The sequence below is a fragment of the Trichomonas vaginalis genome, chromosome IV (genome assembly GCF_026262505.1).
Source record: "Trichomonas vaginalis G3 chromosome IV, whole genome shotgun sequence".
NCBI lineage: Eukaryota > Parabasalia > Trichomonadida > Trichomonadidae > Trichomonas > Trichomonas vaginalis.
In genome coordinates, this window is record NC_067206.1 from 31,971,959 (window position 1) to 31,999,895 (window position 27,937).

A 27,937-nucleotide genomic window follows, 5' to 3' on the forward strand; every position below is an offset into this window, starting at 1 on the left:
TATTCGAATTGTACATATCTTTTCTAATGCCTTACAAATTTAGGTCATATGATAAATCGGTTCCATTTAATCTTCATATTTTAAATTTAATTAATTTCTTCATTTATGTTTAATATTCACTTGATCAATAGTATTCAATACATGGTTAATTTTTGCAATATTAAATATAATTAATTTATCATGTCATAAATATATTTTATATCGAATTCATTAAATAATGATGAAAATACGATATACAAGGCAACAAGGATGATTGAGCTTGATTTGCATTCAATATTCTATGGATTCGGGATACATTTTAGACTGTTGAAATATCGATGAGGCAAGAATATGCGGTTGAAGATAATATATGCTTTTATTATATTAGGAGTTCTATGCATTTGACTTTCTTTGCTTTTGCTGCTCTTTTTCATATGGATTTTTCAAATTAGGGCAAAAATCCCTTGAATCAAGATTTAGATGAAATTTAAAACCAACTACTGATTCCAGAGTAAATTTCATATATTAACAGACTTTCTGAACGCATCAAAATTATTTTCAGTTTCAATTTGAAATATTGAATGTAATAAATCGAAAAATTACGTAACATGAGAAAGATACAAAAGAATTTTATTATATAATATAAACTACTAACAAAATAATATAAAAATTAAGAAGAATTCCGAGTTTAAACAGGTAGAATCTGGTACCTTGTATCTGCTTTCGGAACATATGTGAATATCGATAACAAAAATGTTAAAATCATTAAGATCACAAGGACATCACTTGATATTTCTGAAAAATACGTTTTTTTCCAGACATCATAAACTGCAACTAATATCATTAGTATGTTTGATAAAACTGCAGATATAACAGTAGTGTTTTGGCTTAAAACGTAAGCAGTTAATGTAAAAATCGGAGGAATAATGCAAATACCGAGCAGCATAGGAAAATACAGCATGTCTAGATTAATATAAGTAAATGCACTAATGAAACTTGAAAAACTATCAAATTTAAAGAATGGCAAAATTATTGCTGCAAAAAGAACTCCAAATGAGTAGAAAACTGAACTAAGTATTGGCATTCCAATCGAAATTTTAGATTTGACTATGAAAATTCCGAATGCAAAACTGAGAATTGAAAAATTAATCTGTAAGAAATTCATGAAAGTAATATTTGATAGATGAGAGATTTTGACATATAGTATTATGAAGAACAATGAGCAAAGACCTGAAAATAATAGTGATAATTTTGCTTTTCTATTTAAATCATCTGAAGAAAATGGATTGAAGATCAAAACGCTGATAGGTAAGATTATAAATTGCAAATTTTTGATCATTAAGCTCTCTTTGAAATCAGAATTTGCCATTAAAATTATCGGAATTCCGAAAAGAAAAAGTCCTGCAAAGAAATCAGATAAAAATGACAATCTCTTGAATGTTAGATCTTTCATTGTACGCAATTGAAAGAAAAATGATACTGAATATGTGACCATCCAAGAAATTGCAGAAATAAATTGAGCCATTACTGATGATAGTATAAGTAACAGCGTCATATCAAAGTTTCCATCCGATCCTTTCATAATAATCCAATAAATAAAGATTAAAATGTAAAGAAGAATCAGATATAAAACTTGTTTCATAAAAAATGAGTACAACACATCCAAGTTAAATACAATATTTGCTATTAATTCTTTTATTCTCTCAATATTAGAATAATATTATACAATGATATACATATTTTTACATTTTTTGTAACTTTTATGAAAAATATTAATATGCCCTCTTTACTTACTGGCAATATCCATTACCACGTATTCACACAATTGTAGTTGAAGGGCAAAATGACGAATTGTTAATTTATTGATATTTGAAAAGATATGATTGAATAGTTGGTAATTTATATGGTATGTAACATAAGTTTCATCATAATTTTGTATGTATTAAATATCTTTATTCTTGGATATTGTTTTGATTTCTATTAGTATCAATTTACTGACTATATACATTTGTACTTGGATATACAAAATTCAATACAAATTTTCTTCTTTGTTCTTCATTCATAAGCTCCATTTTAATTGGAGTCCAATGAATTATTTATATAATTCAAAATAAAAATAATAATATAGATTAAAATTGATGTTTATGAATTATGTTTGCATTATAAGTGCCTGTGATGTAATCAATTCTCCTTTTCTCTTATTTCGTGTAATCAGGAGTAATATTGCTAATATTACTATGATAACAATTATAATAATTGAAACAGAAACCGAAATCAAAATAACTCTTTTCTTTCTTTGTTTATCAGTATTTTGTGTTGGAGAACTTGATAGTGGCTCATATGTTGTTGGTTCGGGTGTTATTGGATGATATATGAATTCGAAACCATGCCATTTATAGTGGTTTGGCGAAATTTCTTCAGATTGAGATATATAATTTTCCCATGATGGTACATGTATATTCATTCCTTCAAATGAAATGTTGGGAGAGAGTTTATTAGGTGGCATATTGCCGAAGTAAATATCTTTGAGATTTGAACAGTTATCAAACAAAAGAAGATAATCGGAACTAACAAGCTTCAGATTTGACAAAATCAAAGTTGCAAGTTTTGTACAATTTGAAAATACACAATCACCAAGTATATTTGTCACAGACGATAAACTGAGCATGGTAAGTGATAAACATCTACAGAAAGAAGAAAGTGAAATATTTTGTAATGAGTTAAGTCGAACATTTTTTAATGAAACACATTCTGCGAAAGCATAATCTTTATTAGAAGTTAATTGGGTGAATTCAATTGATTCGAGCTCTAAACAATATCCGAACCCACTTTCATTGATGAAATTAAGTTTTGGAATGTTTATATTTTTGAGAGTTGAGCAATGATAAAATGACATAGTTCCAACTGATGATAATTCTTGAAATTCAATTGTTTCAAGCGAATAGCAATATGCAAATGCATTAGATCCTAAACTTTAAAGATGAGGAATGTGTACAATTTTCAGAGATTCACATTGATAAAAGCCATATTCAGAAATTGTCGTTGCTTCTTCAAAGTTTACCATTTCAAGTGCAACACAATATTGAAAACTCTTTTCAGTAATATTCTTAAGATGAGGCATGTTTACATTTTTAAGAAAATAACATCTAAAAAAGGCTGAATGACCAATTGATATTACTTCTTCAAAGTTTATTGTTTCAAGTACACTACAAAGGGCAAATCCAAGTGGACCAATTTCTGCTAGTTGAGTAATATTTGCATTCTTAAGGGATTCACAGCCAGTGAAAGCCATATAGCCAACTTTAGTTAGTTTAGGAAATTCAATTGTTTTGAGGGCCAAGCAAGAATAAAATGCAGAATCCCCAAGATTTGTAATATTAGGAATATTCACATTCTCGAGAGATTTGCAATTAGAAAAAGTGGAAAAACCAATTGATATAGCTGTTGGAATTGAAATCGATATTAGAGAACTGCAATTTTCAAATACATGATCTAAAATTGTTATTGGACCAATCAATGTGACATTTTTGATATTTGGTGATACGTAGTCATTGTTAACAGTTTCATTTTTCAAGTTTGTGAAACAAATTTCCTCAATGTTGCTACTATTTGATATAAATTTTTCTTCTGTTGTTATTTCGCTGTATATTCTAACGACTTTTAGAGAGTTTGAATAACCAAAATTATTTTGTGAAATTGAACCTGTATAACAATAATTTTCGAGTTCAAATGATTTAAGATTTGAATAATCTTTCGAAGAAAATCCATTCATATCAAAATCACCTGATAAAACATGAATTGCTATCACTGAACTTTTCGTTATTTGATTTCTATCTAGTATGTCTTCAAGAGAAGTACCTTCATATACTTTATCATTGATTGACACATTCAATGATAAGCAGCATATGCATAAAAGGTTCAACATGAATAAATGATAATATTAAATAAATTGAAGGAAGCAGTTAAGAAAATTGAATTCGGCAGGTCAGAAACCGTAAATTTATTTGCATTCAAAAACATATTTTCAATTTTTTTCATTAAAAAATTGCTTTATTGTGCTAAAGAACTTCAAATTTTAATTCATATTTTGGTTGATCATTCGAAATCGATGGAATGATAATGATTATTCCATTTTTCTTACAAGGAAAAATTACTAGAAACCATAGTTATTGATCCTAAAAATTAAATCTGATCAGATTTGATCATGCTTCTTTCAAATATTGTGTAACATTCAATTTATGGTAATCATCTGGCAAAAAAATTATCTTGATCAAACTTGTAGATATTTATTTGATTCTTATATAATATATATCACCGATAACTAAAAATATATGATTGATAGTTAAAATACGAATATCCAATAACTTTATAAATATAATTTACAAATTTGAATTTTTTCTTTCAAATATAGAAAATCATATATCAATATTTATGGGCGTTTATAAGTATAAATCAAATTTATTATTTATTACTTCAAATCCAGTGAAATATCCTTGATTCATTCACATGTTTCTTAATAAATATTAAGAATGATATTTCTAATTTTCTATAATGCATGTGATCAAAACACAACAATGAGAAGCATCCATCAATATCATGCCAGTCATTCCATTACAATCATTCGATTATATATAACTTTGAATCTAACTATCCCGTTTAATACAGTAATTTTCAAACTAAGCTAGAATTATGATGAATTACACACTAATTAAGAGTAACATATTTCATCATAAAATACTTCGTATTTAAGATGAATCCATGCATAGTGAAGCTATATCATGATCAGAATCATATATAACTTGTGATATAATTACAAATACAAACAAAAATTCACAATATCATGCAGCTATGAACTCAGAAGTTTTTCTTTAAAACTCTTTTTTGGCTAAAATAAATGGTGAAGATTCTATTTTGGTATTTCGTAAAATCAGCAAAAATCTCAGATTAAAAACCATAAAATATTAGATAAAAGAAATTTGTTTATTAATTAACTTTGAGTCAATAGAGGTTGAGATTGAAGAAGTTCTACTTGTTTCCTCTTTCTTGAGATAAGAACTAATGCTACTAATATAACAATGATTATGAGAATGCCAACAGAAACAGTAGATGAAATCACTACAACTCTCTTACTTCTTTGCTTATCATCTGGTGTTGGTGATCCTGCTGTTGTTGTTGTGGTTGTTGGTTGCGATGTTGGTAAAACTGTTGCTGTTGTTGGCTGATATGTTGGTGATGGTATTTCTGTTGGCTGATATGTTGGTGATGGTGTTGCTGTTGGCTGATATGTTGGTGATGGTGTTGCTGTTGGCTGATATGTTGGTGATGGTGTTTCTGTTGGCGGATATGTTGGTGATGGCGTTTCTGTTGGAGGTGGATAATAGATGAATTCGAAATCATGCCATTTATTATCGAGGTGATGAAATTTCTTGAGATTGAGGAACATAATTTCCCCAAGAATCCTCTGATGGAATATGAACAGTCATACCTTTAAATGATATGTTTTTATGGAATTCATTAGGCGGATAATTGCCAAAGTATATATCCTTGAGATCAAAACAAAAATCAAATATATCAGCACAACTTGAATTTACTCTTTCCAAATTTGTTAATATCAAAGTCTTTAATGATGGACAATAAGAAAATACAGTATTATCGATGATCTCTGTTACAGATGATAGATTAAGTTCAACAATTGATGTACATGATACAAAACATCCTCTTGAAAGTGTTTTCACAGATTTAAGTTGAACATTCTTTAATGTACTACACATTAAAAAAGCCCATTTGCCTAAAAATGTTACTTCGTTGAATTCAATTGTTTCAAGTGATTCACATCTATCAAATCCACATTCATTAATAGTTTGGAGATGTGGAATATTTACATTCTTAAGAGCTTTGCATGAAGAAAATTCTTCTGTACCAACAATTGTTAATTCTTCAAAATTAACTGTTTCAAGTGATTTACAATCAATAAATGCTTGGTATTCAATAGTTTGAAGATGAGGAATATTTACATTTTTCAGAGACTTACATTGATTGAATCCATCTTCATTAATAGCAGTTACTTCTTCAAAGTTTACTGTTTCAAGTTCTTGGCAGTTATAAAATGCAGATTCACCAACAATTTTGATGTGAGGAATTGTTACATTTTTAAGAGATTTGCAATTGTAAAATGCAGATTTACCCATTGATGTTACTTCATTAAATTCGATTGTTTCAAGTGAACCACAATCACTAAATGCAGATTGACCGAAGCTTGTAATATGTGGCAAAATTACATTCTTAAGGGACTCACATTCTAAGAAAGCAAAGTCACCAATTGTTGATAGTTCTTCTAAACTAATCGTTTCAAGAGCCTTACATTCACTGAAAACAGAGTTATTAGCAATTGTAATATGTGGCAAATTTACATTCTTAAGTGATTCACAATCCTCGAAAACAAAATCACCGATTGTTGTTAGTTCTTCAAAATTAATTGTTTCAAGAGCCTTACAACCACTGAAAGCAGAATGATTAGCAATTGTAAGATGTGGCATATTTATGTTCTTAAGTGATTTACAAGAATCAAAGCCACTTTCTTTAATAATTGTTGCATTTGGAATTGAAACGGTAGTTAATAATTTACAAAAAGCAAATGCATAATCTGAAATTGTTGTTGGACCAATCAATGTAATATTTTGAAGATTATCTGTTTTATAGGATGAACTTAAATTTTCATCTTTCAAATTTGTGAAACAGATTTCTGTGACGTTGCTACCATATAGGAAGAATTTCTCAGTAGTTATTTCACTATATATTCTGACAGTTTTAAGACTTTTTGAATATCCGAAATTATCTTTGGAAATTAGACCGCTGTAGCAGCCATCTTCAAGTTCAAATGTTTCAAGATTTGAATAATCTCTCGATGCAAATCCTTTCATGTCAAAGTTACCTGATAAAACGTGAATCGTTTTCACTGAATCTTTCTTGATTTTATTATTCTCTAGTATATCATCAAGGGAATTACCTTCGTATTCGATGTCATTGATTGCTACTTTCAATGACAAACAATAAATGTAGAAAAGGCTCAGCATGATTAAAAAAAATGACTTTGGAGGTTAAACTTTTCGGATCAATGATCAGAAAACTGAGTCCATTTTAACATAGTACATTTGACATATTCTTTTAAAGCTCCATTTTCGATATGAAATCATAAACTAAGGTCCTTTTTTCATTTAAGGTACCCTATTCAAAAAATGAAAGGGGGTCCCTCACAAAATTGAAGGGGTACCATTCAAATTCTATCGAAATAGTACCTTAATTAAAAAAGCTCTCAACCGGTACCATTCAAATTCCCTCAAAAATATTGAAAAGATTTTAGGTATGCTGCTAATATAGTTAGTAGCATCATACAGAATGCATAGACAAATTTTTTACTAATTATTTTTTCTTAGCAATTCAAATTCGAGATCGCTTAACTATGCTTAGAATCATAAGCATAATAATTTTGCAAAAGGTATGGGAATAATTTGAAAATTAATTTCAAAATTATTAATACTAGTGCAAGCTAGTGTAAGCATGTAAATGCATATTTGTGCACTGATTCGATACTCTTTTTTGGAAATTGTACTTTATCTTAAATTTCGAATGCAAATTTTTTGAATATGTGTATTGAAACTGTAACCTTTTGTCTAAGTTGCATTCTAATATAGCTCGAATTCTAAAAATGGGACTTTACTCTCTTTCTTTGAGAAAATTTTAGACAATAGCCAAATTGCTAATTTTGTTGGAGTAATACCTGCATTGGGAGGTATAATATATTGTTCAGGGTTGAAACAAGGAGGTAGTTAGTGATAAAGCATAGTTACCACATGAAATGCAGTAAAATTTTGAGTCTAAACGTCTTTTAAACCATCAAGTATAAATTATAGAAAAAGATACTTTATATATAGTTAAAATAAAAATGATTAGAAAATAGCGTTTTTGATCAAAATTTCAAATTTTTATTTCCGAATATCTCTATTTGTGTCTAATTAGAGACATTTCTATAATTTTAGTGCGCAGCATATGCAATTCCTCTTTGGTTATTGCATTAATTTCTCAAAAAGAAAAAAGTCTTCAATAATTTTTTCAACAATACAGTACTAAAGCTAAGAACTTCTAAACACATGAAAAGTTATATCATTCTCGTTAATATGTAGATTATCAATGAAAAGAATATTGTGAAATTTGAATATTTTTTAAAATAGAATGTAGAAATACTTATCAATGCTTAAAATAGAGATATGTGAGAGCTAGATCCGTATTTATTTACGTTTTCGTGCATATTTTGAATATCAAATTAAATTAATTTTGAAGATTTTAGCATCTAAAAGTATTTAATGCCCCTATACAAGCAAGGTAATTCTTACATGTCTTAGTAAGTCCAAACTTAATGTTTTATGATATGGGCCTGACCTCTCCATATGGTGACGATAGAAATTGAATAGGGTACCTAAATAAAAAAAAGGAGTTTATTATTCCGATTAATTCTCAGAAAAAATTGGATTAAAACGATATCGGTAAATATTCAAAAAAACAATATCTAAAATCCAATGATCTTTTGTTCATTTTTTTCATTTTATCCAAGAAGTTCAAATTGCAATTTGGCTTTGCTCAATTTCATAGGTATTGCCAAATGCAAACACCTATAAAACATATCTGTAACCAATTGAAGAAAGATATAAAGTTCATTTATCCATCAACAACATATAGATTTATGCTTTGCATAATCAGATTTCATTTGATGTTTATATAGAACTATATACACTGACATATGAGTTTGTTCACATGCTTGGATTAATTAAGAATTATCAAATTCCATTGAGATAATAATTTTCATTTTTAGTGAGTTTAAAACTAGTGAAAATGCTTAAAGAATTCAGCAATAAAAAATAAAATATAAAAATAGATTATAATTATGCAAACAAACACAAATTTTGTCTACGGGAAACTGAAAGCATGCTAAATTGCAAAGTAGATTTATGAATTTGAGGTATGCAAAGGCTGACAGCACTCGTTTTTTGACCATTAAAAGTGCCAACATTTGTAAACGCAAATTTCAATTAAAAACATTTATATAAACGCTTTTGAAATATGGAATTTTTATTTGTATTTTTTGAAAGAAAAGTGACGATTTTTGATAGAATGAGTTCGCCAGAAATCAACAAACAGTTAAGGAAAGTTATTGAGGATTTTAAACCCCAGTGCGACCAGGAAGTTTAAGATAGACTTACTACACTCCGATATATCGATTCCTTTGATAATATGTTATTAAGGACAAACCTTTTCGCTCATTTTTCCTCATCATCCTTTATCTTCAATAAGGATCGTACAAAAACACTTTTCATCTACCATAACATTTACAAATCTTGGACTTGGACCGGCGGCCACAATGATGGTGATCCAGACTTCCTCCATGTAGCAATGAAGGAAGCCAAAGAAGAAACAGGCGTAAATGTTCGTGTTGTCTCACCGGAACCAGTATGCCTAGATATTATTCCTGTATGGGGACATGTAAAGAACGGAAAATGGGTATCAAGCCATCAACACATTAATTTAACATACATACTCGAAGCAGATGAAAATGAACAACTTGTTGTGAAACCCGATGAAAATAGTGGGGTTAGATGGATCCCTGTTGACGAAGTATGCAAAATTAATGAAGAATACATGATGCATCCGATTTTCAAGAAGATCATCGAGAGAGCTCAAAAAATGTTTTAAATTATAATAATTTCTAATTATCAACGACTTTTACACTGAGTTTTGTTATTTTCCATGCAAAGATTGACTTGGATATCACACTAGTAAAATTTATCATGATAAAAAAATTTCAATGTTTAACCTTGAAAAATAATTTTGCCTACGACCGGAGTTGAACCGGCGACCTTGCGCTTACAAGGCGCACGCAATAACCACTATGCTACGCAGGCTTTACATTTATTCAATTTCTATAATATAGAAAATGAAAAATAAAATTTATTGAAATTCCATTAATTATCAATAGTTGGCGAAAAAAATCAATCATTTTTATTAAATAAGTTCTTTTTACATGGGAGTTTTAAAGCTGCTGTGAAGCTTTGTCGAGTTTCAAATATTCTTTGTATACAGTTTCATATACTTTGACATTTTCAGGAATTGGCATCAACTTTGATCCAGAGACCTTCACGTGTTCATCACATAACTCGATAAGGTCCTTTCCTGTTGCGCATGCCATTGCCTGCAAAACACCACCCATTGCACCAGCTTCGGCTGCATCTGGGATGACAACAGGGCAATCAAAGATGTCAGCGATGATCTGTCTCCAAATTAAAGACTTTGATCCACCACCTACTAATCTTACTTCAGCTTTCTTGATTCCACATCTCTCGAGGATGTCAATGCCATATCTGATTGACATTGTTGCACCTTCCATGGCACATCTGGCCATGTTTTCGCGTGTAAAGTTCGAAGATGTGATTCCAGAGAAAACTGCATGTCCTCTTGGTCTTGCAGGGGTTCTCTCGCCATTGAAATATGGTAAGAGACGTAATCCATCGGATCCTGGCTTCGCTTGGATGACCAAATTGTTGAATTCTTTGATATCAACTCTTAATAAGTTACGAACTTGTTCTGTTGACACTGTAACATTCATTGTACATATCAAAGGAAGCCATCCGCCGTTACTTGAGCAGAAAGCAGCTAATTCTCCTTGTTTATCAACAATTGGAGAACTTGCGTATGAGAAAATGGTTCCAGATGTGCCTAATGAGCATGTAATAACGCCTGGCTTAACATTACCAGTACCGATAGCAGCCATCATGTTGTCTCCGCCGCCACTTGAAACGATTACATCGGATGGGAAGCCGTACTTGTCAGCAATCTCTTTTCTGACGGTTCCTGCCTTTTCATTCCACTTAAGGATTGTTGGAAGACACTTCGACCAGTCTCTCTTCTCGTCAATTGCGTTGAGAATTTCATTTGACCATGTTCTTGTACGAACATTGAAGTAAGCTGTACCTGATGCATCACCCATATCGGTTGTGTAGTTACCGGTGAGCCAATAGTTGATGTAATCGTGTGGAAGTAAAATCATCTTGATTTTTTCGTATGTTTCTGGTTCATGGTTCTTGATCCAAAGAACCTTGGAGACAGTAAATCCAGCAGCAATGGAGTTTCCGATTAATTCAACAACCTTTTCGATTCCTCCTAATTTATTTGTTAAATAATCGCATTCTGGGCTTGTTTCTGTATCACACCAGAGTTTTGCTGGTCTTAAAACCTTACCTTCTGAATCAAGAACAACACATCCATGCTGTTGTCCAGATACACCAATTCCTTTAACTTTCTTTGGATCAACATTTGGATCTGATAACACTTTCTTCATTGCTTCATCAGCTGCATCAATCCACCATTGAGGATCTTGCTCCCTACGCCCTTCATTGTTCTCAATTATCTTATGAGCGCTATAGCCTGTAGCGAGAATCTTTTTCTCGTCAGAAGAATATGCAATAACTTTGGTGCCTTGTGTGCCGTTGTCGATACCGATGTAAATGGAGCTAGTCATTGATTCGCAATTATAACCTGTGAAAATATTGAATACTTTACAAAATAAAGTATTCAAATCGCGATAAACATCAAAATCTTCCCACCTCACTTCTTCAAGAAGGGGCCAACAGTAAAAGTTTTACTTCTTCATTTGGGTTTTATATTCTTGTGTACAATAGCATATCGATACCACTAAGGTTATTGATAATTTTGATTTTTTTTACATTTACTTTCCGTTTCATAAAGTTGTATAATCAAAATAAACATCGAAATATATTAAAAAGCCGAACCATTATCCATATTCCAATTGGTAAAAGGATTTTCTAGCAATTTTATTATCCAAACACAAAATCTATTAAATTGCTTGTTATTAATACGTGGTAATGATTTATTTTAAGTTTTTATGAATATCGAAAGCAATAAATATAAAATTCATTCCCTCTTGAAACGTTCAAAGATAAATTATATGCTCAACACTTTTAAAAAGGATGGATAATTCTAAATAAGGAGTACTGATGTACAATGGTGGAATGTGAATAAGAATTTACATGAATAAGGAGCTGAGATATCGATTCATATTCAGTGAAATAATATCCTACATCGTGCATTTGCTAAGTTTGGCGCGCTAGTTGCAAATAGAGTAGTGCACAAGTTATGGAATCTGCTTTGATAAGATTTAATTTTGATTTCCGTAACCCCAATAGTTGAGCAAAAATCTTATATTTTAAATGTTGATTGGAAAAGTTTTATCCATTTTAGATGAAGCAATAAAACAACGATCAAATCCGTTTTATCAGAAGGAAGCTCACAGAAATTTCGGATAGAATCAAATTTTAGAAAACAATCATTTTAGTAAAAACCATTTTAGAAATTATAAACACCGTGAAATAAATTGTGAGGTACCTATTCAATTATAATTAATCAAATTAAATTATATTTAAATATTACCATACATCAATCTTTTTCAGTATTAAATTTCTGAGAAAAATTTTTCCTAAAAAATATGATTGACCCTCTTGGCAACTATTCAAACTTACCAAGACGTGCTCGCCCAAAAAGAAAAGTTGTCAAGAAACATGTAGCTGATATTATCGAAAGAATGCTTATAGAAAACAATCAAATTAATGATCAGAAGACCATAAAACAAGAAGCACAAGATAAAGCAAGCGAAATAGATCAAGTGTGCTATATACAGTATGGAGAAGATGGTGCCGCTTACCAGCATTGCGTTTCTTCAAAATTGCATGAAACCAGTGGTATGTATAGCGACCAAGCAGAAATGCCGGGATCTCCAACTCAACAACTTGTCATGCAAATGCTGGATAAGCTCGAGTATCTGAAAGATATTTATTCTGATGAAGCATTTTTCCATATGCATTCTCATGACATAAATAGGACAGATCTCAAGTGGCTTATAAACTTTCTAGAATTGATCAGACAGAAGAATTCTTTCGACGGATTGGAACAGAATATTTCTATTACTTACTTTAGTTTATTTTTACCTTTAACGACAAAAATAGAACAACTCAAAGCAGAAAGCAAGCCAAGCTATGCAATGTCTGACATGAGTTGGGAAGATCAATTTAATAGTATGGATGAAGAAGATTGGCTCTTTGAGTAGTGTCCAAATCCGTATAATCATTTGCTATTAGGAAGAGGCAAAGTCTCTTTTTCTATTATGCATTTGATTTAATTTAGTAAGATTTTAATGCAAATTTTATTTTCTTTCTTTATTCTATACTTGTTATGTAATTTTTTGTTTTTGTTTATAAAATATAAATTGTTCGAATCAAATCTTTTTTAACTCTCTTATTTATAAGGAGAACTGAATTTTTTTTCCGGTTCACTTGAGATTTACTTATCCAAAATACCAAAGGACTGTTTGTCAGGATGATTATTTAATTCTTTTGTTATTTTGAATTCTCTTTCATTCTCTTAGATCCCAAAGAATATCAATAACACGATATATCATTATTAAGTCGAAACATTACGATGATACAAAAATTACTAAGATTACACATATTCAATCAATGCTTTAATTTGGAAATATTAGTTCAATTTTTTTGGAAAGAGAGAGAAACATAAATAAATAAAAATTTATAACAAGTTAACAAATACATAGTGCAAATATGATTAGTTAAAGTACTCTACTCCAGCTTTTTGGAAGTAAGTCTTATATTTTGCGTCTGAAATCCAGAGCTCATCGTATTTCTTGAGAACGTAACGCCAATCATCCATTTTTCCTGAATCTTCACTTGAACCTCGTTTGAATGGATGCTGCATTGTCATAATTACTTTTTCGAAGGGTTTATTGATGAGATCATCTTTGTGCCTTGAAACAATGACGAGACCGAAGGAAATGAGTGCCTTTGAGCCAAATTCGCAAAAACGATCGAAAATACGGAATTTAAGAATTGGAGCGATTTTTTGGTTGAAGAAAAGGGTCAAAAACCAAGAAGGAGTGTAGTAGAGTGATTCTAAGTTGACCTTTGTGAATGTTTTCCATACTTTTGGATATCTTTCTTTCATAATTTCTTCCCAGACTTTATTAAGTAATTTAAGTCTTGGGAATTCTTGTATGAAGTAATGCCTTAATCCGTATCTTTCATCGAGCATTAATGTTTCAAAGCAATCATAAGCGGTAGATTCGTCCAAATATAAGAGCAATAATCCAGCAATTGCGGACATGCCTTGAGTATATCCGAGTTCAGGATCTTTATTACTGTAAGCATATAAAACGCGGCGTAACGAATTGAAAACTTTTTCGTTATTGAACATTGGATAATTTGGCATTGTTCTAGCAAGATCCTTTTCAATTGTCTGATATCCTACTTGATTTCCGCCTTCTAAAAGTTTATCAACATCGGTTGGATGATAATCCTGCGTTCCGTAGTGAGGTATAATTAATTTCGGCCATGCTCTTGATCTTAACGAATCCGGAATTCCCTTTTTAATGCGTTCTCGTAGTTTATTATGGTGTTTACCGGTAAATTCGTCCCAATGAGACAACATATGCAGCCATTTTTGTTCGTGTCTTCTTTCAACTACATTTTCTTCTTCTTCAAGTTTTAGTTCGGCTTTTGTTTTCTCTTTAACTTCTCCATCTATAATCTGACCGTATCTATCAACTTTAACATTTGGATCAGCGGCTTGTGGTTTAGATTTAACTAATTTCGGTTTTTTACTTGGTGAAGCCTGATCCTGCTGTACTTTTGGTTCTTCAGTCATGAAGAAATCTGACAGTTAAAGATGACTCAAAAACTCATAACTTTTTCTCTCAATAAGATTTCTAATTGATAGAATAAATTTTTCTGAGGTCAATTATATTTCAACAACAATTAGTTAAAACCTCAAAAAATAGAATTGATGAAGACATAAAATTTTTTTTTGAATTCGATTATTCATGCATAAAATTTTTCGATATTTCATCTGCAAACCATTATTAATAACAATAATAAATTTTCGTCAGAAAAAGTATTTATTCAAAAATTGATAGCTAATTAATCAATCAGTTATTTTGTTGTAAACAGAAATTCATCAAAAGTGACAATTCAGAAAAGCTAAAATATTGAATTTTTGGAACTTTTGATAGAGCACGTTTTTAAATATTAATTAAAGTAAATGTATATTTTGTAAAGATTCTTTTTAATAAAAAAATAAAATTTTGAAGAAGAACACAAAATCTTCTGAAAAATAATATCACATAAACTCATATTATTTTCTAATATATAACTATTTTATATAAAAATCAAATTCAATGATCTTAAAAGCGAAGGATAAACCTCAAAATTTACGAATATAATGAGTGGGAATATAATGCTTATCTATCATAAAACCATATGAAATATCAATTTTTGCTTTACGCCTAATTTTTGACGACAATTAGCAAAAAATGTTAAATGTTAACACTCAGTCCATTTGAATATGAAAAATAAAATTGACTTTGATTAAATGTTTTTATTTTGTTGCATGCTAAGTTCGGTCAACGATAGAAATTGAGTGGAAATTAATCGTCGAGGAAGTACGATTATGTAAAGTAAAAAAATGTTGTGGGATTTTTAATATTATATATTATTTTATAATAAAATTTTTTTGAGTCATTTTAAGAAGCACATATAATTTTTTGAATTTAAAAATTAAAGTAGTGTCAAACGAATTTATCACTTAATTTAATACTCAGATTTCTTAAAATTAATGAAAAAAAGGTTTTCTGAGAACTTTTGAGAATGGTTTTCAAATTCCATTATTGAAAATATATAGGTATTGTATGAAATTCAAACTCTATATTTATTAAAATTCTAAATTTTTAATAAAATAACTTTTCAGAGGAATATGATTTTGAATGGTTGATTAATAAGTATAAAAATGTCTACGATTTTAAGGAGGGAATTGTTCCTTATGAGGTATACATCATAACTATATACCTCATAAGGAACAATTCCCTCTTGATAGCTGGGAAACTTTCTCTGAATAACTTATCATTTGGAGAAAGTTTCCCAGCTATCTATTAGAAACTAAAGGCTGTGAGGCACTAATATATAATCAGTGCCTCATAGCCTTTAGTTTGTTATTAAAAACGAGAAAACTTGTTCGAAATGATAAACAATTTCGAACAAGTTTTCTCATTTTAAGGAGGGAATTGTTCCTTATGAGGTATACATCATAACTATATACCTCATAAGGAACAATTCCCTCTTGATATCCTGGATATTTTTGAATATATTTTTTTAATTAAAGTTCTCAAAAGTATTATCAAAAGTGATTTTTAAAAATATCTCCAATTAATTAACTAATTAAAAGTATTATATTTTTAAAATTAAATAGTTTTTCAATTTTTTTGAAGGAATTGAGATACTTCCCACGACAATAAAATTGAGAGGTTTACATTATGACTGATCTTAGCATGCAACAATTTATCATGCAATTCTTCTTGCGACCAAAGATTTGAATCAAATTTCAAAAAATAAGATAGCTTAAAAAATAATATACGGTAGTGTTTACTAATAGATGAATAGTATATAAATTCTATTAAAATGGATTTGATCCAAAAAAATATAAAACCAAAAATAATTGTTATAATTTAAATGAAGAAGTAATTTAAAACGATTTTATTTATGATCAAATTTTATATATTTTTTTGGATCAAATCCATTTTAATAGAATTTATATACTATTCATCTATTAGTAAACACTACCGTATATTATTTTTTAAGCTATCTTATTTTTTGAACTTTTATTCAAATCTTTGGTCGCAAGAAGAATTGCAAGATAAATAAAAACATTTAATCAAAGTCAATTTTATTTTTCATATTCAAATGGACTGAGTGTTAACATTTAACATTTTTTGCTAATTGTCGTCAAAAATTAGGCGTAAAGCAAAATTGATATTTCATATGGTTTTATGATAGATAAGCATTATATTCCCACTCATTATATTCGTAAATTTTGAGGTTTATCCTTCGCTTTTAAGATCATTGAATTTGATTTTATATAAAATAGTTATATATTAGAAAATAATATGAGTTTATGTGATATTATTTTTCAGAAGATTTCATTCTATATGCCTATGAAAAGTACTCTCAAAACTAACTTTTTCCTAATTATAATTAAATCTAGAATATTGTATTATGCTTAGTATTATTTCATTTTTCTCATTCAATTTAGAATTTACGAATGTCAAAAAATTGAGAGCTGTCACTTTTGATGAATTTCTGTTTATTACAATTTATTTACCTTGGAAGGTAGAAGAAAAAAATTGTGAAATACAAATTTCAATTTGTGATCTAAAAATGTCAAAGAATCTCCACCAAGTGTTATAGACCGAAAATAGATTTTTTCGGTTTTCTCTTCAAATAATTGAAAGAATGATACTATTATAGGTTTATTATATTATATAGCATATAATCATGCTATAGCCGAAAATTATAAGTTTTGAGAAGATTGAATATAACACAAATAAATTTGAATGTAAGTTAAATTGCTTGTTGTTTTTAATAGCTATTTAATGAGAAATCTAATATTGCAAAATTCAAATTGAATGATTGAAAGAACAGAAAAAGTCATTCTTTTCAATTTCGAATATGTTTCATTGTATTTATAATTATATGGCAAATAAGATATTTAAACTTAATTTTGAAGGAAAATTCACAAAATTGAATAAATTCAAATAATTTTTATTCAAAAATAAACTAGTTATTTGAGTTTAATACTAATTATCTATTCAAACTACAAAGTTTGTAATTTAAAATATTTTGTGAGATCAGATTGAATTAATTCAAGGTTCTTTTCAATTAATATTAATGACCATATTACGCATTTTCGAACATTCTAAACCAAATTATAAAAATGGGAGACGAATGTTAAATTTGCTAGACATGGGGGAGTTGTCTGCAAAGTTTTAGCTCTTATCTCTAACAAAAAATTAATTTTTAAAAAATGACCGAATACGTTTCACAGCGAGAAAAAAATAAAAGGCAAGATAGAATTTTCTAGACATAAAGAAGTTGTTTACCGAGTTTTAGCTCTTATCTCTAACAAAAAAATTAATTTTTAAAAAAATGACGAATACGTTTCACAGCGAGAAAAAAATAAAAGGCAAGATAGAATTTTCTAGACATAAAGAAGTTGTCTACCAAGTGTCAGCTGTTACTTCTTCTCAATACTGATATAAATAAAAATCTTTATTATTTATTTAACCTTTATTGTTTCATTAAACTTCATTTATTTTATATATAGTTTTATTCTTTTAGCTACTTGTAAAATAATCTAATTTTATATCATCATTTTACCGGATTATTCTTCAGTACATCGATTGTGTATCTAAAATAATATCATTATCCTTATTCTGTTTTTTCCAAAATTCTTTTAAATATCTTTTTTGGTTAGATTACTTATACTTTTTACTTTTATTTTATAATTTCAAACAAAAATTTGGTGATTGTTCTATTCTGTTACAATGTGCATTATCATATTCTAATGAATTATTCATTACATACATTTAAAAAAACTTGTTAAAAATGAAATTAAAAAATTATGTTTATTATTACGGCTGTGAATGTGTCAACAGCGGTCATGCCTGTATCTGTATCCCATATTTGCCACAACCTTTCTGTATCTGCATTTGTGTATTTCGGTTTCAGCTGATACATTTGATTTGGCGTGTAATTTGTTCCAGTTAATGGATTAATTGGGAGATCTTCATGCGGTGTGTTATTATTGTACTCCCAAATAAAGGCAGGAATAGCCTGAATGCTTTGGCAGCGCTCCAATGTCAGCCAGAATCTCTCAATCTCCCATTTTGGTAGGGAGAATGAGAGTCTGTATGCCGCCATTGGGCGCCCTAAAGATCAAGTAGATCTTGAAAGGCGCCCCTATTTTCTGAACCGTTGTCGGTCCAGAAACAATAAGGGGCCCAAATTCAATGAAGGCGGAAGCCGCAACGTTCGCTGTCGTCGCTGCCAGCATATCTGGTATTTGTATACACGCTAGGACTTTGCGGCTAAAATCGTCGAATATGCCATAAATATACTGGCCACGAACACCCCTAAAATAATGAACATCTGCGTGCCAGATAAGATTGGGTGAAAGCGCCCAATATCTTACTGCTGTTTCTGGCCCGGCATGCTCTAATCGCGTCTTGGTGAAATGATTTTCTTTGAAGTATCTGCGTACTTCTCTATAAGATACATCATTTGTTGTAATTTCAAACGTTTCCATTGTTTTGTTTGACCACAGGGAAAGGCCCAGTGGTCATGTATCACAGCAAGAGCTTTGATTTGGTCGTAGGGATTGACCCTACGACCTTTTGCCTTTAGGCAATGGGAATTCTGTAAGCTAAATTGATTTTGTAAAAAAGATTTTGAAACATCTAAATATTTTAAATAATTTGATTGGAGGGTTGGGGCGATGGGAACATGGGTGCAAGCTTCTTCCCATGTCATTTTACCTTCTTCAATCTGATTGGAAATACCAATTAGGTAAATTCGATCGACATACCTTTGTAAGGATTCATTCTAATGAAGTACGTTAACAATCAAAATATTCTATAAGTGTCTAGTATGGAATTCAACAGAATAAAGAAAATGGTAACGTAAATAAACGAATTATGAAATAATTTATAATTAAAATGAAAAAAGAAAAAATAATAAGTAAAGTGACTGGAAATGAAAATGAAAATCAGTGTACAGTTTTATTTTTTTCTCGCTGTGAAACGTATTCGGTCATTTTTTAAAAATTAATTTTTGTTAGAGATAAGAGCTAAAACTCGTAAACAACTTCTTTATGTCTAGAAAATTCTATCTTGCCTTTTATTTTTTTCTCGCTGTGAAACGTATTCGGTCATTTTTTTAAAATTAATTTTTGTTAGAGATAAGAGCTAAAACTCGGTAAACAACTTCTTTATGTCTAGAAATTCTATCTTGCCTTTTATTTTTTTCTCGCTGTGAAACGTATTCGGTCATTTTTTTAAAAATTAATTTTTGTTAGAGATAAGAGCTAAAACTCGGTAAACAACTTTTTTTGTCTAGAAAATTCTATCTTGCTTTTATTTTTTTCTCGCTGTGAAACGTATTCGGTCATTTTTTTAAAAATTAATTTTTTGTTAGAGATAAAGAGCTAAAACTTTGCAGACAACTCCCCATGTCTAGCAAATTTAACATTCGTCTCCCATTTTTATATATTTGGTTTAGAATGTTCGAAAATGCGTAATATGGTCATTAATATTAATTGAAAAGAACCTTGAATTAATTCAATCTGATCTCACAAAATATTTTAAATTACAAACTTTGTAGTTTGAATAGATAATTAGTATTAAACTCAAATAACTAGTTTATTTTTGAATAAAAATTATTTGAATTTATTCAATTTTGTGAATTTTCCTTCAAAAATTAAGTTTAAATATCTTATTTGCCATATAATTATAAATACAATGAAACATATTCGAAATTGAAAAGAATGACTTTTTCTGTTCTTTCAATCATTCAATTTGAATTTTGCAATATTGGATTTCTCATTAAATAGCTATTAAAAACAACAAGCAATTTAACTTACATTCAAATTTATTTGTGTTATATTCAATCTTCTCAAAACTTATAATTTTCGGCTATAGCATGATTATATGCTATATAATATAATAAACCTATAATAGTATCATTCTTTCAATTATTTGAAGAGAAAACCGAAAAAATCTATTTTCGGTCTATAACAAGAATCTCCACCAAGAAATAAAATTCAATCTACGGTAGGACAACCGCATATAAATGATTAAAATCTAAAAAGGTAGTGGGGCTTCCAGGCACTTCGTGCCTTCTAGCCCTGAAGATGATTAGTATAAATGAAGTTTTTATTCGGAGGGCTTCCAGGAGCTTTTCACAAATTATATATGTTTTCATGTTTTGTCACTTTTCTGTCACTTTTCGGGTAAAAACATTTTTATTATTATATATAAATGAATTTTACAAAACCACCGTTACCGTTCTTTGGAAATAAGAGTAGATGTAAAGATATTATATTGAGAGAACTTAAGAAACTACCGAATGGTCTAACATTTGTAGATTTGTTCGGTGGAAGTTTCTATATATCCCATTTATGTCATATAATATTCCCAGACTCAAAGATTATATGCAATGACTTCGACAACTATATGGACCGTCTCAAACATATTCCAGACACAAACAATATATTGAAAGAGTTAAAAGAAAAGATACCTATAGGTAAGATGGAACGTATACCATTAGATAAGAAAAATATTGTGAGAGAGGTTTTGAAAAAAGCAGAATATATAGACTGGGATAGTATATCTGCTAGACTATTATATAGTGGTGCTATAAGAGTTCATGACATTGAAACACTTATGTCAAAAGTTTTATATCTTAACTATACAAATGTTTTCAAAGAGGACATAGAAAAATATATTGAGGGTATAGAGTTTGTGAGATGTCATTGGACAGAGTTGTATGAAAAATATAAAGACAAGGAAATGTTTCTTTATAGTGGACCCGCCGTTCTATAACACATGGGATTTTCAATACCAAGTAGACTGGACTTTGAGAGACTCTTTAGAAACTTTAGACGTTATACATAACCATCCATGCTTTTACTTTACATCCGATAAAAGTGGTTTGGAAACCGTTATGAGATGGTTAGAGGACATACATGACTATGAGTTTATATATGACAAGATAGAATATGAGAGAGGTCCTATAAACTGGAGAAAGTGTCATATAAACATCTGTCATTTTACTCAGAATTTTATACAGAATTCGGCAAAAATATATTTTAGGGTAGATGGTTAGATCTAACCTCTTTTCTAACCTCATTTCTACCCCATATGTCCTTACTGAAAAAGTATGTGTTCCATCTGTCAAAAGCCGCTTTTTAACTTCACTTAAAATGCCACGTAAGCTACGTAAGAATATACGTAAGAGGAAGGGAGCATTGAAACATCCAAAAGTAAAACTGACACCACAACAACAGTTGCAACAACAAATGCTGAATGACCCCACTATGTTGCAACAAATGTCAAGCAATCCTATGCTTTTAAACCGAGTCATTGGTGCACAGAGTGGAGGTTTAAGAGCGGCACTTTTAGCGAAAATGGCAGGCTATGGTGGAGCTGCAGACGGAACAGCCTATAACCCTCAAAGTCAAATGAATTTGAGTTCACTCAAAAATCAAATAACAGATGTCAAAAAGTCAAACATAGACATACAGAAGCAAATAAGTGAAAACGAAAAGAAACTAGAATATGACAGACACACAAAGAAACTCAATGAGTTAAACGTAGAGAAAAAGAAGAAAGAAGAACAACTGAAAGAACTAAGTACAGAGGAATATGCGAAAAAATGTCAGAAAAAGCAGCAGAAGTAGCAAAAATGGAACAAGATGTTATAAATTTGAAAAACCATACTCAATATAAAGTACTGAAAGATGAAGAAATAAACAAAAAGCCCTGAAGACATATATGGATAGCGATGAGTATAAAAAAGAAGTTGAAGCAAATGTAAAGGCAGAAAAACTTTTACAGTTGCAAAACCAAACCGTACAGTATGAAAACTTAGCACAAGAAAGTAAAAATAACGACGCAGCCATGCAAAAGGCAATGAAAAGCGCAGAATATAAAAGCTAATAATGACTGGTTAGATGCCCAAGCCAACGCTAAAGCAGCCCAACTTATAGGGTCAATAAGGACAAAAATACAAGCGGATGAAGACAGTTCAAATGAAGCTTTAATGAATGCTGACTTTAAGAATGCCTTCGAAGCTCTTCATAGTAAGGTGAAACTAGTGAACGACTTCTCATCTGGAAAGAAACTGAAGTCTGAAGGTTTCGACAAAGAGTTAAGAGAAGTAGCACAAAATATGACGAAAATAACAGATGCAGCAACGAGACAGGCAGTTCAAAGTGCCTATGACGCCGTTAGAGCAACTGTTGTGGAAAGTCAAGAAAAAGAGTTACAACAGACCAAAACAGACCTAGTAAATGCTTTCTTAAAAACGAAGAGTCAGGTAGGACATTACGCTGCAGATGGAACATATGTGCCAGCTGGTGGAACTTATATACCAGCTGGTGGAACTTATATACTAGCTAGTGGAACTTATATACCACCAAACCCTCCAAGAGAAGCACCTGCACCCGGACTACCTAAAACATTTACATCGTCACATGGACACAGACACAGGCATGCACCAAAACCAACACAACAACCAACAGTTCAAAATCCAGCACAACAACCAACAGTTCAAAACACTGCACAGCAACCAGCACAACAACCACCTCCACAACCAGCACAGCAACCAACAGTTCAAAACACTGCACAGCAACCAGCACAACAACCACCTCCACAACCAGCACAGCAACCAACAGTTCAAAACACTGCACAGCAACCAGCACAAACAGAGCAAGGACATAAAAGAAGTAGAGAACAAGGAAACCAAGAATTCTTAAAAATGCTTAAGGAAGATTATGGTTACCCAGATACTCTTGACTTTAGTGACAGATATAAAGAAGCTATTAAAAAGTTCAAGGAAGGAAATACTGACCCGAACCTATTTAGCTTTATGGTTCAGCACCAAATGGGATATAATTTCAAACCTGGAAAATACAAGCTCGCTAAGGGATATGATTTAATAGCATATCATCCAAATGACATGAACGAATTTACTCCGAGATATTTGGTGTCAGAGCTAAATGATAATTCAACTCTCTTCATGAAACGCGTAAAAAATAGAGACGGAACGAAAGAAGAAAGGTTTATGAGTCCGGATGACTTAGATAGGGAACTTGTTAAAAATGGTCTCGGAATATATGAAATGCCAGCAGATGAGGTACAAGAAACTCAACAGGAAGAAGTTCAGATACAACCAGACATGGAAGAAATAGTTCAGCAACAACAGCTAGAAGAGCCTGAAGGAAACGAACAAGTCCCTCCTTTGGAAACTAACTTCACAGAACTAGATGAAGATTTGGAACAGCCGAAAAATCTTGACCCTCAACAAGTGTATGCGGAGAATATGGAATCTTTCCAAGAGTCTAAGAAAAATTCGGCTGACAGAGTAGAAGAATATCGAAAAATGTTCGCCGACATACAAAAGACTCCAACATCAGATGAAAATATTCAGCATAGAATGGAAGTACTGAAAGATAATGTACGCAAATACAATAATCCTTTTTACTTACGACCATATAACGTTCAATCTTTGGCTGAACTCGGTGAAAATAAAAGGTTAAATTTCAACAAAACATATAGAAATGAAACATTGTTTAAAGTTCATTCAGAACCTAGCCAATATGGAAACAAACCTACTTTTGTTTCTGCAGACTATGGAACTACAATGAGATGGGGTCATAAAGCTAATCCGGAGAGGTGGTTCATAAACTTACAACCACAATTCCAAGAAGTTGTAGACGCAATGGAAGTGAATGGTGAACCAGATATAGCTGGTATTTTCAGCGCAGCTTTAATGCCATTGAAAGATATGAAACATGCAGATATTTTGGACCAGTATGAAATGAACATGGCTGATGGAAATATAACACCTGACGTTCTAGAACATTTATCTCAAAGAACTACACAGAACCATAGAGATGGTATATTTGGTGAAGAGTTTAGAAAGAAAGTTAGGGAGAGAGAAGAAAGAACCTATTGTACATGACCTTGCAAACGAAAGTTTGCAAAATGTCATAAAAACTTACTTTGCAGACAATGAACCGAGAAGGGATGAATATTTAAGAAAACTCAAATGGACAGTACCAAATGAAATGTTAGTATTGAAAAACATGTTCCTTGACAAAATAAAACCAACTACAGAAATAAATGACGCAAGACTGAAAGATTGGGTAAAAGCTTTCCCATTCACAAAAGATATTGTTGGTAACATGGAAAGAAAACCAGAATGGCTACAAAAACATATATTTGGAAACGAGCTTATTCCATATGGACAGGCACTGTTTGAAGAGCTTGAACCGGAAACTCAGGAAAGAGTCATGCAAACAATAAGCGAAGACTCAAATACAAACTATGACAAAATCTTTCTAGGATATAGGTTACCTGAGATGGGCGACCAGAGCCCAAAGGCAAAAAGGACATGGGAAATTTACAACATACTAGGTGAACATGAGGCAAAGATGCAACAACTTGAAGCAGAGGGCAAGTTACCAAAAGCGACACCAAAGAAGAAGAGAAGAGTAGAACAAAGTGAAAGTAGTGAAGAAGTAACTTCATCTAGTGAAAGTAGTGGCAATGAAAAAAAGAAGAGTTAAAAACTCAGTCAGGAAGAAAGTAAAGCTTGGTACGAGTGGGTTCTATTATGACACATAAATTCAACTATTCTATATTTTTACCCATATGAAATGTACGCCGCTCAGAATATAACGCCAACAGTTTTGGATGCCATGAACGGAAATGTTTCCGAATGGTATAACGAATGCGACAATGCCATTAGAAGGTCAGAAATAGTTCCTGGAACTTACGAATATACAACTGCTGTTTCTTATGGAAACGTAGGTGAGTTTGGAGAAGGTTCTTCAACAACAGTAGATATTGCTTGCGACAGGTTTCATATTATTTCTATTGACAACTCATTCTTATACGTGGAACAAGACATTGAAATAAAACCTTCTGACAAGAAAGGTTGCAATGGAATTTTCTATGTCGGATACCAATATGCTCCAGAAGTTTTCATGGGATATAAGATATATTCTAACTCTGACTTAGTTCAAACAGTAACATGGGCAAACTATGAATGGTTCGCTTTGAGAAACTCAGTACAACCACAAGCTAGAGAACAAACAGACCAGTATGCAACTATTGAGAAAATAAGAAGACTTGACCCTAACGTTCCAGGAGTTTATGTTAACCTTTCTGGACAAACTGCAGCAGCAGTAACCAAAGTAAAACTGAAGCTTAGAGTTCCTTTGTCATCTTTCCTCATCTTCAGGTTTTTAAGATACTTGCCAAACTGGGCAGGAAAAATTTCTATCGAACTTACTCCAAGCAAAAATAACTTAGTCATTGCACCAACACAAGACCCATTCACTATTACAGATACAGCTGGTGGAGCTGCCAGCATACCATTTGGAAAATGGTGCAAAGAGAAAGTTGACTTAGACTTTGGTTTCTCAAACCTCAACACTGAAGTAAACTACTACTTCTCAGGAACAGCAGACAACAATACTGCTTGGGACCCAGTTAAGTTCACATGCGAAAAGTTTGAATGCAAGAGAATAGAAAGCAGACTTGCAGTCTATATGTTGGACCCAGATATTTCAAATGCTTTAGCTGCCAAATATATTGCAGTTCCACTTATGTTCCCTATACACCAAATATCTGTCAAAGACTTTGCAGGTGAAGTTGGAAACCAAAATCCAGGAGCCGAAGGTGCAAGAACAGATATTGCTTTAACAACTGCAATGAAACATGCAGATACTATGTTTGTACTGTTCAGACGAACTATAAATGACTATTCTTGTTTCTACAACCCTGGTATTAAATATCATATAAACATAGATGGCAAATATTATCCAAGAGAAGAATATTCTACAGTTGAGGATATGAGGTCATACAACTTGACATTAGATGCTATGAACTTTAACAACAACTTCACAACAACCATTAACCCTGAAATGCAAAGTTCTATTATGCCATATGTGAAAGTATGGACTCATACAGGAGGTCAAAAAACTCAATATACAAATGGAGACCGTTCAAACTTTTGGCTTGGCATTCCATTTGCTGACTCAGAAGACTTTATGGGTGGTATTTCAACTGTTGGTACAGTTCAAATACAATATACTGGTGACAGAGACGGTCCAGATGAATTGAGAGCAAAGAAGTTTACAAAACCAATAGCACTTTTCACGGAAGATGCTCTTTTGAAGATTCGTTCGATGAAACCTGCTGGGGCTCCTCAGATTGGCATAACGACAGCTTCCATCGAGCAGATTTTGGCAGCAGGTCAGTAAATTGTTCTTGAACTGACTTCTCTCCGTCAAATATTGACAGTACGCCAGTTTTGACATAATATTGTATTATAAACTTTCCTTTAGAAATATCGGTCAGTTTTGTTGTTATATTTTTGTCTGCTTCAAGAACTTTCACCATTTCAGTTATACCAACTTTCTTTGCTTTATGAAAATATTTTGGTTCAGCAAATATTGCTATTCTATAACATTTTCCATTGTTTGTGTAAAGAACTATTCTGTCAATGTATTTGTATTGTTTGTGAGTATAAACTTTGTTTTGCTTCAATTCAAAGAGATACTCAAATACGTCCATCTTTTTATTCTAAGTAAAATGTCATTTCCGAAAAATAGAAGCATAAGTGTTTCAAAAGGTTTAATGGCGGTGGCAGATGTGAAGTTAAATTCACCAACTCAAACAAACAGTCAAAGTGTTATTGTCAATGTCAAAGAAAGAGATGTTGAAGTGGGGAAACCATACGAAGACGAAGATGGTATAACAATTGTTCCTGTAAAAGAACAACCAACATATCCTGAAGTTACCAGAGACTTAAGTTCTGTTGCAGATATTCGAAACGACTACCAACAACTGAAAGACAAACTTCAAACTCAGGAGAAGATTTGTCAAGCTTTAAGTATAATGTTAAACTTGGTCGAACACAACCCTGTAAAAGTGAACTCATATGTCATTGCACCTCATGAAGTTTTGAAAGAACTATTGAAACTTTTGACAGAGGCAGACGATATAAACATCAAAGAAATAGAACCCGACATTAGTTGCTGTGGTGTTTCATATAATGTCATTGACAAGATATACGTTATGAAAGGAGGTGAAACGTTGAACTTAAAGTATAGTTTCCCAGACGTCATAAAAATATTTGACGACCACAACATTTCATTAAAATTTATTTGCTAAGTAAAAATGTCAAAACTTCTTGAAAGATGTTTGAAGAAA

The 27,937-nt window shown here is 31.2% G+C and overlaps 11 protein-coding genes, 1 non-coding gene and 1 pseudogene across 13 annotated transcripts, besides 11 other annotated features; 6 read left to right on the plus strand and 7 right to left on the minus strand.

Annotated features, from left to right (window-relative positions):
- Positions 1-2,128: 2,128 nt before the first annotated feature.
- On the minus strand, positions 2,129-2,647 carry TVAGG3_0205190 (uncharacterized protein; the record flags this gene model as incomplete). The annotated part of the gene is made up of 1 exon (XM_001321926.1): positions 2,129-2,647. The coding sequence occupies one exon, from the start codon at positions 2,645-2,647 to the stop codon at positions 2,129-2,131; it is 519 nt and encodes a 172-aa protein (XP_001321961.1).
- Positions 2,648-2,953: 306 nt separating this feature from the next.
- TVAGG3_0205200 (surface antigen BspA-like family) lies at positions 2,954-3,751 on the minus strand (the record flags this gene model as incomplete). The annotated part of the gene is made up of 1 exon (XM_001321927.1): positions 2,954-3,751. One exon carries the CDS (start codon positions 3,749-3,751, stop codon positions 2,954-2,956), a length of 798 nt encoding a protein of 265 aa, XP_001321962.1.
- Positions 3,752-5,094: 1,343 nt separating this feature from the next.
- Positions 5,095-5,376, minus strand: TVAGG3_0205210 (uncharacterized protein; the record flags this gene model as incomplete). The annotated part of the gene is made up of 1 exon (XM_051226450.1): positions 5,095-5,376. The coding sequence occupies one exon, from the start codon at positions 5,374-5,376 to the stop codon at positions 5,095-5,097; it is 282 nt and encodes a 93-aa protein (XP_051111436.1).
- Positions 5,377-5,384: 8 nt separating this feature from the next.
- Positions 5,385-7,052, minus strand: TVAGG3_0205220 (surface antigen BspA-like family; the record flags this gene model as incomplete). The annotated part of the gene is made up of 1 exon (XM_001321928.1): positions 5,385-7,052. The coding sequence occupies one exon, from the start codon at positions 7,050-7,052 to the stop codon at positions 5,385-5,387; it is 1,668 nt and encodes a 555-aa protein (XP_001321963.1).
- Positions 7,053-9,012: 1,960 nt separating this feature from the next.
- TVAGG3_0205230 (NUDIX domain-containing protein) lies at positions 9,013-9,802 on the plus strand (the record flags this gene model as incomplete). The annotated part of the gene is made up of 1 exon (XM_001321929.1): positions 9,265-9,723. One exon carries the CDS (start codon positions 9,265-9,267, stop codon positions 9,721-9,723), a length of 459 nt encoding a protein of 152 aa, XP_001321964.1.
- Positions 9,803-9,859: 57 nt separating this feature from the next.
- TVAGG3_0205240 lies at positions 9,860-9,932 on the minus strand. The gene has a single exon. It is a non-coding gene; the product is annotated as a tRNA-Thr (tRNA).
- Positions 9,933-10,010: 78 nt separating this feature from the next.
- Positions 10,011-12,267, minus strand: TVAGG3_0205250 (xylulose kinase family; the record flags this gene model as incomplete). Its single annotated transcript, XM_001321930.1, has 1 exon — positions 10,061-11,545. The coding sequence occupies one exon, from the start codon at positions 11,543-11,545 to the stop codon at positions 10,061-10,063; it is 1,485 nt and encodes a 494-aa protein (XP_001321965.1).
- A 129-nt stretch (positions 12,268-12,396) lies between these two features.
- On the plus strand, positions 12,397-13,465 carry TVAGG3_0205260 (uncharacterized protein; the record flags this gene model as incomplete). The annotated part of the gene is made up of 1 exon (XM_001321931.2): positions 12,530-13,147. The coding sequence occupies one exon, from the start codon at positions 12,530-12,532 to the stop codon at positions 13,145-13,147; it is 618 nt and encodes a 205-aa protein (XP_001321966.1).
- Positions 13,466-13,520: 55 nt separating this feature from the next.
- TVAGG3_0205270 (regulation of vesicle fusion) lies at positions 13,521-14,786 on the minus strand (the record flags this gene model as incomplete). The annotated part of the gene is made up of 1 exon (XM_001321932.2): positions 13,660-14,538. The coding sequence occupies one exon, from the start codon at positions 14,536-14,538 to the stop codon at positions 13,660-13,662; it is 879 nt and encodes a 292-aa protein (XP_001321967.1).
- A 258-nt stretch (positions 14,787-15,044) lies between these two features.
- Positions 15,045-15,082: a mobile genetic element.
- Positions 15,045-15,082: a terminal%2Cinverted (terminal inverted repeat of Banshee-A3 transposon ID:TVAGG3_0205280).
- Positions 15,083-17,210: 2,128 nt separating this feature from the next.
- Positions 17,211-17,247: a mobile genetic element.
- Positions 17,211-17,247: a terminal%2Cinverted (terminal inverted repeat of Banshee-A3 transposon ID:TVAGG3_0205290).
- Positions 17,248-17,339: 92 nt separating this feature from the next.
- Positions 17,340-18,175: a mobile genetic element.
- Positions 17,340-18,175: a terminal%2Cinverted (terminal inverted repeat of Banshee-A1 transposon ID:TVAGG3_0205300).
- Positions 18,176-18,278: 103 nt separating this feature from the next.
- Positions 18,279-18,307: a mobile genetic element.
- Positions 18,279-18,307: a terminal%2Cinverted (terminal inverted repeat of ISTv1 transposon ID:TVAGG3_0205310).
- A 1,585-nt stretch (positions 18,308-19,892) lies between these two features.
- Positions 19,893-20,729: a mobile genetic element.
- Positions 19,893-20,729: a terminal%2Cinverted (terminal inverted repeat of Banshee-A1 transposon ID:TVAGG3_0205320).
- A 242-nt stretch (positions 20,730-20,971) lies between these two features.
- Positions 20,972-21,380, plus strand: TVAGG3_0205330 (phage tail repeat-like family; the record flags this gene model as incomplete). Its single annotated transcript, XM_051226451.1, has 1 exon — positions 20,972-21,380. A coding segment is annotated over one exon (409 nt), but the record flags the coding sequence as incomplete, so codon positions are not given.
- Positions 21,381-22,486: 1,106 nt separating this feature from the next.
- TVAGG3_0205340 lies at positions 22,487-23,945 on the plus strand (annotated as a pseudogene). Its single transcript has one exon. A coding segment is annotated over exon 1 (1,459 nt).
- Positions 23,946-24,299: 354 nt separating this feature from the next.
- Positions 24,300-27,937: part of a mobile genetic element that runs on past the window's edge.
- On the plus strand, positions 25,375-26,425 carry TVAGG3_0205360 (protein of unknown function, DUF4106 family; the record flags this gene model as incomplete). Its single annotated transcript, XM_051226452.1, has 1 exon — positions 25,375-26,425. A coding segment is annotated over one exon (1,051 nt), but the record flags the coding sequence as incomplete, so codon positions are not given.
- Positions 27,485-27,898, plus strand: TVAGG3_0205370 (protein of unknown function, DUF4106 family; the record flags this gene model as incomplete). The annotated part of the gene is made up of 1 exon (XM_051226453.1): positions 27,485-27,898. A coding segment is annotated over one exon (414 nt), but the record flags the coding sequence as incomplete, so codon positions are not given.